The following is a 16989-nucleotide window of genomic DNA, read 5'->3' as shown; positions in this document are numbered from 1 at the left end:
TTGTATTTTGTTCTATCTATCTGCACACAAATTTTTGGTCAAAAAGACATTTCACAGAATCAGTAATAATACTTGTGAAAAATTGGTTTTGAAATTCTACATTCTATTACATTTTAAAAGTAACCTGGCTCAAAAATTTGAATTTGACCCAAGAATTTGAAAAAATAGTTCAATCAATCTCCATAGAGAATCAACTCTTGCTCAAAACTGCCATAGAAACAGGGGACTGAAAAGTGACTAATGCAACACTAGTTTCTAGTAAAGGTGCCAGGAAACATTCAGGAAACTACAGTGTAGAAAGGCCGACATTTGTACCGGGCAAGACTAGTGAATAAATCACTAGCAGACTAGTGAATGAATCTTACACATTGCAGCATTTGTAAAGGAAAGTCGTCTCACAAATCTAATAGTTTGTCATCCTCCTCCCCACCCCCAAGCATCAACAAGCACATAGAAAACAGAGGACTAGATCTGGATCCTAGACTACTGGGATTACACAAAGAATTTGGTAAGATCTCATCCCAAAAGATCTTGAGGGTTCTAAGCTACCACGGACAGAACGGAAGGCTTTCACACGGATAAATAACTGGCTAAAAGGTAGGAAAAGAGAGGGCAAAAAATAGTAATAACTTAAAAAAAAGGTGGTTTTACAACAGAAGGAAGTCACCACTAGAGTTTCCCAGGGCCTATCACAGTCTGAAATAGGCAAAAAATGAGGTGGGGGGCAAAGTTTACTTCCTGTATAACTTCCTATCATTAGCAAAGACAAGATCTAACTATGAAGAACCGTGGAAGGACCTAATTGTACTAGCTAGCAAAATTTCAGATGAAATGCAGGCAAGATAAATGTGAAGTGACAGCCCCAATTTTACATATTCAAAGCATGGTCCAGGTACTTAGGAATGCAATCTTCAGGTTATAAAAGTAATTTTACAGAAGCATTAGCTCAGTGCTCAGCAGTGGCCAAAAAACCCCCAAGTGTTTGGGGGGGGGGGGGTAGAAAAGTGACAGAGAACAAAACAAAACTACTGTGTCCTTCCCTAATCCCAGGAATGCCATTTTAAATACTACATGCTGTTCTGATCCTACAGAAATCAAACATAAGTTAGCAACACTGAAAAGGATAAAAAGAGGGTGATGGGGTGATTGAATGAATATATGAATGATTTCCATACAAGGACTTACTAAATAAACTGGGGCTCTTCAATATGGCAAGCAGATAAGCCAGAGGTTATATGTGCTGGAGCACACAGAGAATTACGACAGTCCTGGAGAAAAAGTTTAAGAAACAATCTCTCACCGTCTTTCTGGTAAAAGAACCAGAGAATGTCAAATGAAACGAGTTCAGAACAAATGTAAAGAGATGAATCTTTGCGCAATCCACAGTTAGGGGTGGGAATCTTTGTCTCAGGAGGCTGTGGATACTAAAAGTTTATTTGGGTTCAAAAAGCTATTGGACAGATTAGTGGAGCAGGAATCTATTGAGGCCTATTAAATACAAAGACAGAAAAGTCCCTGAGCTACAAATCAGTGGAGGCTGGAGAGCTTTCTGGGGAAGCATTGTTATATGCTTGATGATATGCCTACTTTTAGACACGTTTTTACATCATCCCCTAAGCATATAGTTCTGCATAGTGCCACAGAGCCACTTTTGTCCAACCTGGTATGGCCATTCTTATGCTGTCAATTCTAGCTGTCATTTTTACCTTATTGACAACTTCAGCATTGCTGTTACTGTGAATATAAGGGACTGTTTGGGTCTTTTAGGTCTGTTCTCCACAATAATAAAAATTCATGAGATGGGCACTTTTCCCTTACTCCATACTCCTGTACAGGAGACAACTCTCCCCAGAAATGGAATTTAGGATCTTTATTTAGTATAAAATGGCAGTACCAAAAACCCCAACAATGCATGTCAGGAAAAAAAAAAACGGAAGAAAATATGTCACCAGTGTCTCGGATACCTGTACTGCAGGGTTCTGGTTAGATGAAAATACCCAAGGTGATCCTAAAAAGAGGACTCTGCTGCCCGCTGCAAGACGACAAAACAAGAACAAACCATAATAGTTGCTGCCGGTTCCTTCATGACTTCCATTTTCTCAGTGCTTTTCAAGCTGCCAGCCTTCACTAGCTTCTCACAAACTCCTCTTGAAACAGAGAAAAGGCACACTGGCTAAAGCCCTCTGCAAAGCTTAACATGTAGGTGGTCTGACACTTTTGAGAGCCTAGCAATCCCTGACAGGCCTACCTGTAGCCATTATTTTGCATCTAAGCCCAAGGTCATCAAAATCCATACAGTAACGATTACAGACTGTGTTGAAATGTCTTTGTTACCTTTAAGCTCAGATATTTTGCAAGTCAGTCACCTCACGTAAGATTGCTCTCTAAACACTGCTGAAAGGCAAACAGATGACTGACAAACTCCAAAGCACAACTGCAACAACACACTACCATTTAGTGTGCACAAAACCTCACAAACCATTAAAGCACTACTTTACCTCTAACCTGTTAATTTGCTGTTACTTTACTATGAACATACATACAAAACAGACCAAACCAGAGCTGTATAGGCAAGACAGCATGCTGCTGTGCCCTGTGCTTAAGATCTGTCCAAAGAGAAGCTGTACTTGGTTGGGCACAGCTCTACGCTAATATGTTCGCATAGCTTTTGGATCAGAGCTTGCTTCTGTTCACTTGCAGTCAAGTGTATAGAGGTAAACATGGTTGCCTGATGACCCTCTGTCCCCTCCAATTCTTACACAGGGTCACTTCCCTACTGGGAGCTTTTGTATTTCTGCCTGCTGTGCAGTCATTCCCACTTTAGAGGGCCCGCTCTGGTAGTCACTGACATCTCACTCTACTCTTCTTCATGTTCTCCATTTCACCTGTCCACTGCTTTACAACACCACTAAATCATAAGTGCTATATCCACTATATAAATTATTTCCACCCAGGGCCTCTACTGGCCCACCACTGTCATGCCACATACTCACCAAACCCTTTCTCTTTCTACAGAACCCACCCAGTTACCCTTTCCCAAGAACCTAGAGTAAAAGCTAGCTATTATAGAAACCACTCCTCCTGTCAATAATAACTCTGTTAAGTCCTTCACATCCTCTTACTGAGGTTTTCTGCCTAAGTCAGATGCATCATTAACAAGAGGAGAGTTATTTTGGGTTAAGTACGGCTTCTTTTCTTAGTGGCCACGTGGATGGCCAAATGACAACACCCTGTGGCCTTAAAACAAGCCCTACTACTCAATTTACAGATCTACAGATTTACAGTTCCCGACAGGTCTCAGACATTCAGGGTTGGGAGAGGAAGGAGGAAGGGAGAGGAAGGAGGAAAGGACAGACAGCACAGTTTTACTCCTTCCTCCTCTTGTTTTCACGGTATCTCAGAGCATTCCATGATTCTTCTGAGCTTTTCAGACAAGGAGTTGTAGAGGTTTTGGGAAGTGTGGGTAGAGGAACATGGTCTCTGTCCCTCTTCTCGCTGCCCTCCCACTTGTTACCAGGGGCCAAGATATGCCTGTGGTGAACTCCATCCTGGTACTGAAGCCGAAACACAAGGTGATGATGAGACCCCTGTGCTGTTCTCCACCACGCCGAGGTCCAGAACTCTCCAGCACGGCACACTGTGCTTCTCTAAGGACAGGCACAGCCTCCTGTCCCCAACTCTGCCAAGGGGCAGCTCCAACTCTTCTGGAGGAACAAGAGGCTCCCCCCAGCCCAGAGGGCAGACCCCCCCCCCCCCCCAATCACTGGAGCAAGGAGGCGAGGCAATGTGCCACCCAGCCCTGGGGAAGGGATGAGGAGCAAAATCACCAGGAGGCTGGCTAACACTGAGAAGAGGCTGCACAGCACAGGACAGGCCACAAAACTGGTATCATGAACGTCATGATAATATCAGCTCCTAACAACTTTTTGCATCATTTGTCATCACAAGCAATTTGATTTTAACCCCACTATGGCACCAGAATACTGCCCACTGTTAAGCATACTGGGACAGAGCCTAGTAGTGAAAGGCTCTGAACTGAAAGTATGCTCATTTCACCTTACTGAAAACTTTCTTTTCAATTGAAATTTATTTTTCGGGTGTTTTAAAAACTACATAAAACAAAAAAACACTAAAACAAAAAAACCCTACATTTGTTCCCACATTTAAAATTGCTTGTCAGCTGAGATATATAAAAATGAAGTTTCTCCACAGCTTGATAGATTCAGAGGCCACCATTTTAAGCTAAATTACATTCTCCATCTTTTTTCCTTTTCGCAAGGACATCATAACTGCCACCACTTCCTCTAAATGTTTTTTACAACAAGATACTACCTTTATAACACAGAACTAGCTAATAGCACCTCTTCCATTCACCACTTTAACACTAACAAACATACTTCCCATTTCAGTTTTTGTCATTTCTTGCTGCTGCCAAACGCTGAATATTTTCATTGGATTTCTGACCTTCCCCTTAGGAATCTTTTTATTCTATTACAAAGAGACACTGGGATATAGGATAAACCTGATAAGGAGTTTTATCTAGTAAGGCTCAGACCTCTCCCCTGGCCCTGTCTGAACACAGAGAGCATCATGCTTCCAGTTCTATTTCGATTTCAGCTCTTCACAATGACCTACAGAGAAATAGGCAAAAGCTGCATTCATGACTTTCCCCTCCACTTTCATTTATCAGCTGATGTTTTTGTTTAGTACAGTCTCTCACCTTCCTGGTTCTGTAAGTAAGGCCTGAAGTGCCCTGTTCATAGTCTGAATCCTTCCTTACAGATAGAGCAAATCTTTGGAAACTTCTGCAGATATTTTGTTCCAGAACGTCCCCCAGACATTTGAAAGTTCCTTATTTTTTTATTACTATGTCTATTTGAATTAGACAGTAACAAATAGCTGAATAAAGCAACCTCCTCTCCCCAGTAGTGAGCTTTTATGATCTATAGTGTCATAGTCCATCCAGGTTTCTTATGCCTGCCCTACACCAAGGATTTGAGGAATTTCTACAACTTAGGCATATGCTTGGGTGCTTTAAGATGGCACATCAAAGATGGTACTGTCATTGAGGCACAAACTGGCTCAGGCCAGAGGTGAACATGCTTGGCTCTTCTCTGTGCCAATACGGCTATAATTGCTGTTCTGCACTACAGTGACAGTAATAAAACTTATTTGACTATAAAAACCAGCTGAGTGGGTGGCAAAGGACCTGGGTACAGGCAAAACCGGAATGCCAATGGTTTAAAAAGAACATCACAAAGGTGTTTTTATACAACTATTTTAAACTCTCAACATATCAGCCCAGTGCACTAAATACAAAAGTGCAGAAATAACTCTTCCTGCTCTGCCCCCTCATGCTTAGACATATTCGACTCTGGATGCCAGGAGTAACTGAGTACTGAAATAGTAAAATGCACTCTAATGTAAAAAAATCTAAAAGGTTAAACCACAGAATCCTAAATCCATCTCTTCATTCTGCTGACTTCAGTTAAGAAACTGAGTGCACGGGACTTAACAAGTCTAGTAATTCCAGGTATCAGAATTCTGCTAGCAAACTGCTATGAAACAAGGGTCGTCTACACTAAAAGGTCCCAATCTGTTGTGGAAAGAGCATTAGACTCTCATCTCTGTATCTTACAACAAATATTGTAGCTTCTGCAAAGTGCAAGTAACGGTTGAATTTTCATTGTACATGCAGCATACAAATTTCAAGAGTTTTAATACATGAAGCCAAAAGGACCTGTAAATTTTTTTTTACATCAACATTTCAGGTTATTCAGGACTTCCAAAAGTACTGATGTGTTGTCGTCGTCCCCCTCCCCCAACAAAATCACAGCCTGAGAGCGTGTGTGATGAAACACAGTCAGCTCCAATTGTTAACAAAAAGAAAAATAGAGATGTCTCCAAAATACCATACTCTTGTGTATATGCAAATTATATTTAGGCGATCAAGTCATCTTGGAAGACAACATACTGGCAGGCAGCATACATTTAAGCTTCACCAAAAGCACGTGATCACTAATCTCCTCCTTGGGGATGTCACATAAAGCTGACAATTTCTGCTTCCACCAGTAATGCTTATTTACTAAACCCTGAATTGGACTTAAAGCTACCATTTTTAAAAGAAACAAGGTGTCTGCACATCAAAGCACACCATTTTGTCCTAACTGTTTAGCAGAGACTCTTAATCTTCGCTATTTCAAGTTTCAGGTTTTGAGCAGCTACCTCTCAAAAACAGACCAAAACAAAACCCATAAACAGGGGAGGCAGACAGGCAAGACACACACACAGACACAAGTGCAGTTAATAGCCAGGAGCAGCATACTTAAGACACACAAAGCAAATAACATGTGAACACTCTTGCCAAATGAGATTACGTGTTTGCATTCCTCCTTTTCTCACACATGCACAAACCCACACTTTACAGAGCAAATAACGCTCACAAAATAGAACAAAGACCCTTTGTTCCATAAGGTTTTGCAAAATCTCCTTCTTTGTCTAAAAACTGAACTAAGAGTGTTGCTTGAGCCCTGATGATTTAAGAACACAAAGCTCCTACAGAGAAGGAATATAGCTTTTCCAGAACAATTGGTATCATTAGAAAATACAGACAAGCCTTTTGAACGCACAAGCCCCAATTTCACCAGTATCTTTATTCAGAAAATAATAACAAAAAAGTAAATACTGCAGCCATTCAAACGCACACATTCTGAAAAGACACAATTGGAGCTTAAGGTTTATCACACCCAGCTGTGTTTTAGCCGGATCTCTGTTATGGTTAACCCCCTTCCTTCTCCCTCCCCCCTAAAAGGGCTAATACCAATACAATTAAAAAGTAAGCCGAAAAAATCCCAGCGAGCTGTCTCTCTGCTTTTAGTCACCCACACCCTTCAGCAGAAGGTTAGTGCAAACAGAGGAAAGGTGCTTAAAAATGCAGCTTCTTAATTAGAACTGAACAAAGTATCACACAAAAAGGGATTGTTCATGTAGCACTCTAAGGAGGAACCCCTACAGCAGTCCCCCTCTTGACAGGCTGCCCTAACGTACATATTTATTCTGCAAGGCTAAATGGCATCCCTACAATGAATTATAAGCCCAGACGCTCCACTGACAGGCATTCTCCTACCTGAAGCTTCATTTTCCAGCACGAGTGCATGTGTGTATCCTTAGTGTGGCTTCCCCTTGTTGCATGACTCCTGTTATCCAGACTAAAGAGACGGAGCTGTGTAAGCAGAGCTGCTGACTGCCCTACATTTGCCTGCAGATGAAGAGAAAGAGTTGGTACTGTACTTGCCTGGGCTTGTTTAAGCCCCCCAAGTATAACACTAGTGTAGCTCAAACTAGACTAACTACTTCCTCCAGCTGATCCCAGTGAAAGAAGCCTGTAATGAATAATGTATGAGAACTCTCATGTACATACTCCATTCCTTGCTGCAGCTGATGCCCACCTCTGCCCCATCCAAAAAGCAATCTGCAGTATACAAATCCCTAGCAATTTTTGTGCTATGAAGCATAAAAATCCTCCTAGTATCCAAGAAGCAAGGAAAACACCCCTTTAGATCCATTTTCGTTCCTCTATTCATTAGCCAAACCAACAGAGCTGGTAATTTTTTTTTTTTTTTAAGATAAAAACCCATGCAGCTAGAAGTCAAACCAAGCATAAGCACAGAGCCATTTCTCCAAACTATATGATACTAGTAAATTCAGTCAGTTGCTTAGTAATTATATTGCTTTTTTATTCCTAAGGACTACAATGTAAAAGAAGCCGTAAAAATCAACACCGAAGACAGAGATGAAGAATGTGGCAGAGTGAGCAAAATTAAGCAAATCAAAAAATGATACAGCAAAAAGAAGGTGTAAAATAAATGCTTGCTCTAGCTGCAAATTAATTGACTATAGAGAGAGAAAATAGATTGTTTAGGGGTATTTGGTGGGTGGGAGAGTACGGGGGATAAATTCACATGCTTCCTGTCTTAGGCAATATATTCTGATATCCCAGTACAATTTTGCAAGCCAACTACAAAAATCACTTGCTTTCAGAGACTGTTCCAAAGAGCGAGCAAATACAGGGGTAATTTGCAAGTCCTTTATTTTTAAGTGCAATTACTGCAGTAGGCAAATATCGATACATGCCATTTACAGACTGTTCTATTTCTCAGAACTGTTTTGCTTTGACTTGGTACTTAGATACACAACAAATCATTTAGCATATGTTTATCAGTTACCTGCTGCAATCCACATGACGTAGGCATCCAAACACAACTGTCAAGGCTCTTACAAGCAGTTAAAGGAAATGGAGCTTTAATGCATTATTTTCAGTGAGAGAGTATGTGTGACTTCATAAATCCTCAACCGTGGCTCTTCAGTATGGGCACAAGCCTCCCAGGTCATATAGAAACTTGGAGACAGACCCTGCTTTCTCCTGGCCCCTCCAGTTACGACTTCAGCAGAAGACGAGAGATGAAGAGGTGAACGCAACAGATGGGGAGCAAAGGACGTTCAACACAAAGAGCAACCCAATGCTCAGCCATGACCAGTTATTATTTTTGAGGGCATCACAGAACTTTTCCTTTCACTTCTGCTAAGGCTGATCCTCCTGCAAGGCTCAAAGCAGCCTTAAGACTTTCTAGATGACAATATCTGTACAGTTGCAATTATTTTCACGCTTTCACTGAAATTCCCTATGACCCCCAGGACTCACACCACAAAGCCTCTGTACAGGAGAGGATTTATCTTTCTTTTAACCGCACTTTTTTCAGAAAAGTCCAGATCAACTCCATTTCTTCACCTTCATCAGTTCCCTGACACGTCCACTTTCAAACTGAGGCTTTCAGGTGACTGCATTCCATTCAGAATTCAATTTTAGCACAAAATGATGTAGCACAAACCTGTGAGGCATCTTGGGGCAAGACTCACTCTATATGCACTTCATTTCTTATAGTCTTTCTACCAGTCATGGTCAAAGACAACATGTTGCATGAGATGAACCTCTTCTCCCATCCACTAGAGCTGTTCTTCCACTCTAAGCACTCTGCTAACTCCTCCTCCATCCCTCCAAACAAATACTCCATTTTAAAAAGGAAGAGTCCAATACAAAATCAAATCCACAAAAAAATTCAGATCCATAATAAAGACTACAATACTTCACTTATAAATGTTCTATGGGTAAACCTCAAGGAAGCAAAGGTTCTTAATATTTAAAAACTGAGGCTTTAATGTCTTCCTCCAGCTCCTCCTTCACTATTTCAAAACCGGGAACCAAAAAGCTTCCAAAGAAATGGCAGGGCTGGCCAAAGTCAGAAGGCAGTGTCTCTGCATAAATCCAGTCTTGTACGTCATGTACCATGATGTAAGAGATAGGCCAGGGTAAGCCGGGACACAGGAAGACTACTTTATACAGAGAGCATCTGTTTCTGCACAGGAAGCCAAAAGATTACACCTTGTTGGGGGAATCATATGGGCTACTCAAGATACTACACTATGAACAAACATTAGCAGATTAAACATCTGAAATTCATTTTGAATGCAACACGCCATAGTTTCTAAATGAGGTAAATTATGTTCATTTCTGTTTGCCTAACAACTTCATATACCCCAGCAAGTAGTAAACACAGCTACTTGTGAGATTAGCTCTACCGATGGAATTGCAAGGTTCAATACTCATCTCTCAGTATTTCCATACCAAATGTGCTTAGTTTTATCAACCAAATATTGTTTGTTCCCTCTATCTCAGCCTGGCACTCTTGCACACTTGCAGTGAGATCTGGTTTTGTTTCATGCAGGACTAGTGCTAATAAAGATTTTGTAAGCCAAACTTCTGCTTTGGCTGAACCTGTACAACTGCATTGTCATAAATTTACTCTGTAGCTGTTTTCATTAAGATTTCTGCTTATAATGAGAACTAGGATTGCATCCTGAGCCTTTTTTTCGGAGGTTCTGGGTCTCGGGGGCTAACAGAAATGAACTGGGGAGGCATGAGGGGAAAGCCCATCTGTCATAAAAACGTGTCTGTAAGGCTTTGTACACAGGGCAGTGTATATCCAAGCTCAGTTAAGAACTTGCCATTCTTCAGCACATAATCCCGTGGAGATTTACCCTCTTCCTTTTAGTACTTCAGGATGTTAGGTCAAAGGTTACGAAGGCTGGTTTCTAAGTTAAATAGGTGTATACTTCCATTATGAAGAACTTTGCAAATGCAGCAAGCTGGAATAGAAATCCAGTTTAATTACATTCTGCATTGGCATTACACCAGTGGAACATCAACAGAACTTGTGTGCACATGGACCGCAGGACTACTCCCATGGCATGAGGCACTTCGAGCAAGTTTCTAGGAGAAACAAACCAAAATACAAACAGATGAGCATGAGAGCAATTGAATGCTGTTTATTATTTCACAGTTCTCTCTATTGAGTATTTCAATTTAAAACATAATATGTGAAATTTGGAGTCTATTTGCCCCCTACAGAGGGTCCTTCAGAGAGACTTAAATAAAAATAGCATGCTTCTCTTAAATTTTTAAAGAATAAAGAACTCGTTTCTGAATCCATCCTTTCATTTAACGTAGCATTTGAAGTTTGCATTTCTTAAAACTTTCGCATCTGAAGACATGCAATTTGCATTAAAAATATCATCTCCCATTTAAAAAACCCATGCACCGATGCTTGCATTCCCCCTCCCCCATTTCTAGATATTGCAGCTTCAGAAAAACATTGGAAATACGAACATTGAAGGTCTAAAGCCACATGGCAAGCAAGACAGCTCCAAACGTTACTCTTTCAAAAGGACACGAGTTTATGGATTTTTGCAGTAACTTGTAATTTTTTTGACTATTTAGGCTACAGTAGTCTCGAGTCTCGCATCCTCCAAAATAAAACATAAATTATCTTTTTCAAATCAAATATTGCTAGTTCAACCGTTACATCAATCCATATGTTTAAGAGGTTAACAGGAGCGCAGTTTAGAAAATAAAGGAACTTAGCTGAACAGTTTTACATTTCATTTTAAATGAACGCCTGAAGAATAACGTTGTCACTGTGAAAGGAGAAGATAAAGCAGAAGTCTCAGCATATAAAAAAATGTGTGTAGCAAAATCATCTTCCATTCATGTGTGCTTATTAGGTGAAACTTGAAATAATGTGGGCAGTGTCAGCTCAAAGACACATCACTTCATTACATGCTTATGCTAGGGGCCAAGCTGAATTATTTTGGTTAAGTACTTAGCTACTGGCCAGCCAGTTAATTTTATAGTCAAATTTTGTACAGTCTATTTAGTTTCTCCCATTTTTAAATAACTGCAACCTCCTGGGGAAATTCTCTAGTAGACCATCTGCTCATTTCCTATAAATCCTCCTTTCAGACCTTACGCAAATTTTTGGGCTGCCAATCAGAACTTCTTTGATGTTTCTGTTGGGGGGGGGGGAGGGGGAAGAGAGGAGAGAAGTATCCTGCACTGAAGCCTGCAGTACAGAAAGATTAGTTACCACCTGATCAGTAAAAACATTAAAAAATAATGATCATAAAATGGGTCACTTCTCTACAGTGCATCTCAAACAATAGACACACCCTCAGCATACGCATTCACGGTACTCTCTGGCCATAGGTTAGGGAAGTACAGACATAATCCAAGAACAATTTGCTTAGCTTATCTTTTTTGCTCAGTATATTCTAGTCCTAGTTTCTGCATCTATTCCACAACTCTAGGCACCCTGCTTTTGGCAGCAGAAGTCATTTGGGTGCAGTTTTGGAAACGCTCGGGAAGCTGCTGGTACCACCAACGTGGGAGGTGGGAATCGAAGCGTAGCTCCCTGCCGGAGGCGCACGGCCCGGGGATGCCACCTGCCAGGGCTCGGCAGACGGTACCACGCGCAGCAGACGAACGGGGCTCTCCCACAGGCAGCTCCCAAGCTTTTTGACTTGTTTCGTTCACAGCCTGGCTACAGTCATGTCCCCAGCGCCGCTGGAGAGGTGGTTGTTCAGTTCCTTAATCCTTCAGCAGCCATCTCGGGCAGCAGCAGGTAAACCTTTATCGCCTGGGAACAGCTTATGGACATTTTTCAGGTTTAAACCCAAACAAGGGGAGAGGGAAGGAGGAATTAATTTGCATGGCACAAGCATAACAGGAGAAAGGCAAGATAAGGAGCTATTCAATAACAAGAAGTGCTTCCTGCCTGTGAGTTTTTGCAATCATGCTTGTGCAAGCGCTGCACTGCCCTCTGTTCTGTGAGATAGTTCAGGCTGCAGAGATGTAACGTTACATGAGACTTTCGTTACATGAGACTTTTTCCAAACAAACAAGGACTTTCAGCAAGCAAGGAAACTGACTGAAGAAGCTAACAGAGTTTAATCCAGCTGATGTTTCTCCACTCCTGTGCAAATTTCACAGTGGGAGAAAAAAGTATGGATTTTATATCTATTTTTAATCAAATTAGCACCAGTATTCAAACTCCCCACCAAAGATTAACAAACATCACACACACACAAAAAAAAATTGCACCTTGCCATGCAGTCAGCAGGAAGGTGGTAACACCTGCTGGTAGCAGCTGACTTTCAACTGCTTCTTGTGCCCAGTTCAGATACTCATCATTGCAACAGTAAAATTACAATTCTGCAAAGCAATATAACGTTGCTTACAACTAAGTACTGTGGGTGTCACTAACATACCAACAAAACAAGAGAGAATATAAAAATGCGGTCTGTGGAATTTTTCCAGAAAGTATTAAGAGATTGATTGAAGAAAAACATTTCAGACTAGAGAAAATTGGGTGATTGAATATGGAATGAAAAGGCCAAAAACAAGGGGCATATTGAGCTTCCTGAATGTTTTTTTTCCCTCTCACATCTACAGTTTTGGCTTCTTGTTCTGCTTTCTGGCCTCAGAAAAAACATCTGAGTTCTGAAGAGTGGACTGCACACAAGGGTTGCCCAACAAAATTGCATATGCAGGAACCAGTTGACACCATCTTGCACAAACATTTGAGAAACATAAGAAAAAGGTAAAAAACAGAACTTTGTTATAAAGAGGAACTGCAAGTGCTTCCCCAGAAGTTCTAGAAAAAAAAAAAAAAGTTGATCAGACTCAAAATTTGCAACAGCTAAATCCCACCCAAAAACTGCACAAGAAGAATGCAACAGAAAAGATGGCTTGGGGGTCAGGCCTCTGCTTTAAACACCCTTGAATTTCTGGATATGAACCACAACTTCAGACTTCACAGGTATTTCTCTCTTAAAGACTGACCTGAAAAACAGTGGTGCCATAGAAATCAGCTGATCTTGTCTGCCTTCCTTCCCTTTCAATGCACTGAGCCTGTGCATGCCTAGCTAAGCTACTGTAGGTATAGCAAGACAGAAGCAAGTCTGGAGGAGGACTCGACAATGTACTTTTTCCGCGTTCCAGTGGGTTACCCCCATATCATGGCAGGTGCCAGCAAAAGCTGCTGCCCAGTTGCGTGCAAGCGGACAGACCACAATGTGACATTCTGAAACTTGAGCCGAGTTTGTTGGTAGGGAATAGTGAGAGTGCATGGCACAGTGAGCCAGAAAAAAAACACACTTGGGTTTCGCTGGACTAGGATGTGGGGAACAGCGCTTTTGAAGTAGTCCCTTTAAATGAGCAGCTAGCTTCAACACTAGATGTAAGGAGAGATCAAAAAGAAGTCTTTAAGGAACTGCAGGGCTTCTCCTAATGGTGAGCTGTCTTCTAGTTGTTTAACAGATGGGCTAACAGCACAGGAGTCAGACTGAAACCAACGAAGTTCGAAATTTTCACATTTACCGCGCTTGCTAGACATAGATATCAAGACCTATGAAAGAAAGTATTTGGATCTGGAGATCACGTGTAGCACATTCAATACATACTACTGATCTCTTCACATTAGTCAGAGAGCCAGAACAGATTAGACGAAAGCCAACCGAAAACATAGCACGCTCTGATTAGGAAACAGGCTTCTGAAGAGCCCTTTCTCCAGCAGCTGACTGTATTTGCACGTAACTCCTAAAAGCCCTGGGGCTGTATTTTGGTCCTCACTGTGCAGCAGTGGAAAGTCCTGCCAATTGCTCCTGGGCACTTCATTCTCCAGGCTCTGCCACCTCTGAGGCAGGACTGGCTTGCAGTAGCTTCGCTATGCAGTTATTAAATATTTACACTGTGGTATCGTCAGGGGTCTCTGCCAAGTCAGGTCTACACTGTCCAAACACAAGCAAGAGTTACAGTCATGGAATAACCTGAAGACACAAAAGAAGAAAGCTTCCCCGACAGCCTGAGCGCCTAGATAATCCTGGAGACCTAAATACAGCTCCAGCTGGGCGGCAGGGGCACAGAGGATTCCTGGCAGTTCAGAGGCAGAGCACAGGGCCCCTAGCAGGGGCTAAAACCAAGAACCCTTTTGGGTGATAAGCAGCTGACGGGAATCCTGCTGAGAGCTAAAACACAAGGAATTGAGATGAGTTTTAAAGTGCTCCTAAACCTAGGCAGTAACAGCAATGTTTCATGCTCTTTGCTGCATCTATACTCAAATGGAAACGGAGGTTTAGAGATGATAAAGACAAAAAAACCCCAAACAAATACAAAAAAAACGAAAAAAGCCAACATAGCATGAACATGATACAGTAGGAACAAAAACTCTGAGGGGGGACAATGCAGTGAAACCACGCAGGTTGTATCTCTCAGCTCCTGCTTGCTTGTTCCCCAGCTTGGTTAATGGGAAAGGCCCAGTTGCCCATGAAAACTGCAAGCCCCTAATATTTTAATCAGTTTATTGTAGTAACTATATATATATATATGTATATAAATAAATCTTTCAAAATGCAAAGATGCAAGATGCAAAACACATGGTAACCCAGGAGGCCCACCTACCTGGGTCTGTTACCTATGCCAAAACTTTTCCTTGCTAACTCTTGCAAATTCCCCTCAGAAGAGTTAAACTTGGACAAAGGATGGTCTTGCTGGAAACATGCTTTCCCCTCTCTTTCTTTGCCATCTTATCATCTCCCAGGTGACCTATTTTAGATCACCAAAACTCCTACCTTTATTGTCTCTGTAATGGCAGTGTTCCCTACTATTTTTTATTTTTTTCCAAGTTTTGCATCAGGGTTTGGAGGGCTTATAAGTTCTTCAATGCATCCAAGAGTTATTTGGATGCTGTCTATAGAGGACATTGGTTTCCTTGCTTCTTTTGATCCATCTGTACAACAAACCCCTCTCACAACCACACTCCTCACAGATTACAGTGCAGCCTTCAGATCAAATGCTGCTCAGTGTACTGCAAAGCATCAGTTTGCTCTCTTTGCTTTTACTAGTTACTATCCCTAGAAATCCACAAATATTGGAAAAGAGAAAAATCTTTTCCAGTTACCAGTATGAATTAACAAGATTTTATTTCACAAGAGTTTCAAGGAAGCCCTATGTATTTTACAAGGTACAAGAAACAACAAGGATTTGGTTTGATGTGTTCAAGAGAAATCATACTTCTTCAATTTCACTTTATGCACCAAGATTTATGAGACACTGATAAGTCTGTCTAGATTCGTACATATTAAAACTCTTTAGTCCAAATCAAGATTTTATGGGTGACTTTGACCTAAATTCCTGTATGCTTTCTAGGGTGCCCAATGGCTCGTAAAGGGCATGAGACAGCAAGGCTCTGAATTAGTGGAAGGAGTTTTCCTATGTCTGAGCGACAGCAAAGGTGCACTCACTCATCACAGGTATAACTGATTTATGGAAGGAGGTAAAGGGAAGTCTTGTCAAGTCATCCCCACTTCTTTTTTTAAAGCTATACATTTTATCAATACAGGTAACTTCACCGAGGAGAAATTTGCAACTGCCTAACGTTATGTGACTTTTCCATCTAAAAATCAAACAAGTGCTATTAAATAGACCAACATATTAAAATGGTTTGGTTAAGAGCCATTTCTGATAGACCTGAAGTTGGCCTTGTCAATAGAGAATCTGCTATAGACTTCAGTTTAGAGGACTATCAGCCCTGTATTACCAATGCCTACAAATATGTCCATATATTTTTATTTTAGATAGCTATGCTATGCTTTGCAAACTAAAAAATTACACGTGAAATGTAGCTTTTTATTTATACTCACATATGCCTTTCCCTCTTCTGAAAGGACCAACAGGCATTATCACTGTATGATAACATAGATTTTTCTGCTTGGTGATTTGTAGCAACATAAGCCAAATAACTAAGGTTTTCAAATTAACTGCATAAAAGAACCAGTCTTGTACTGTGCCCAACCGTAATGGAAAAGACTATCTTATATTAGCTTAAGCACAAAATAACACCGCATGTACCCATTGGCCCTAATTTGCAAATGTTTCCATTAAGTACCCTAATACTTCACTTTTAAGTGCTAAATTTAAAATAGCTACAGTCTAAAGTTTACAGGTACTCAGTAAGTTGTGCTTCCCTTTTCCCAAGTGTCCTAATCTTGGTGTTTGAAAACAGAAGCATCCTATTTAGGGGGTTACTTCAACATTTCTGCCTGTGGATGTTTCAGTAACTCCAGTGTCTCTGGAGTACCTGATGCTTGTCTGCAGCCAAAGGGGAAGTCGCACTGCAGCAGTTCACGTGGAATAAATCTCTTTAACTGCTGTTACATTAACCAGCTCAGAGAAATTAAAATATAGGAATTAGTGAATGTTTCAATGGGTTGCATGCAAGCCCGCCTTGCAATCTTTACCCAAATAATGTGCTTCCAGCCATCTGCACCACAGTAAACATGACTAAAAAGGGCTGAAAAGAATCTTTCCTATTCTCTGGGGTCAATCAAATGTTTTCACTGTCATTGTGCATAAAAACTGAAGCCAAAACATGTCAACGTAAGCCTCTTGATGAGGGAAACATACTGTGATTTTTCAAACCGAACAGAGAGAACCACTTTTTCTTGGCAGCTACTGCTTGGGAATAGTTACTGGAAATAGGCAGGCAGACAACTGCAGGAAAAAAAATTACAACCTACTTGTATTTTGTGCATCTAGTC

General features: G+C 41.1%; 1 protein-coding gene across 10 annotated transcripts in view; it reads right to left on the bottom strand.

Moving 5' to 3' along the window:
• The window catches only part of MARCHF8 (membrane associated ring-CH-type finger 8), a 103683-nt gene that overhangs the window by 48896 nt on the left and 37798 nt on the right, over positions 1 to 16989 (bottom strand). For 9 of the 10 annotated variants that reach the window (XM_068950236.1, XM_068950235.1, XM_068950237.1 and 6 more), the window contains one exon: positions 7127 to 7258. The exons of the other annotated variant lie outside the window; for it this stretch is intronic. In XM_068950236.1, coding sequence (XP_068806337.1) covers positions 7127 to 7258 — 132 coding nt within the window. The remainder of the gene's footprint in view (positions 1 to 7126; positions 7259 to 16989) is intronic. 10 annotated transcript variants of the gene reach the window in all.

Source organism: Struthio camelus, chromosome 7 (assembly GCF_040807025.1).
Source record: "Struthio camelus isolate bStrCam1 chromosome 7, bStrCam1.hap1, whole genome shotgun sequence".
Lineage (NCBI taxonomy): Eukaryota > Metazoa > Chordata > Aves > Struthioniformes > Struthionidae > Struthio > Struthio camelus.
Note: the sequence above shows the minus strand (reverse complement) of the source record. Positions and strands in the feature narration are given on the sequence as shown.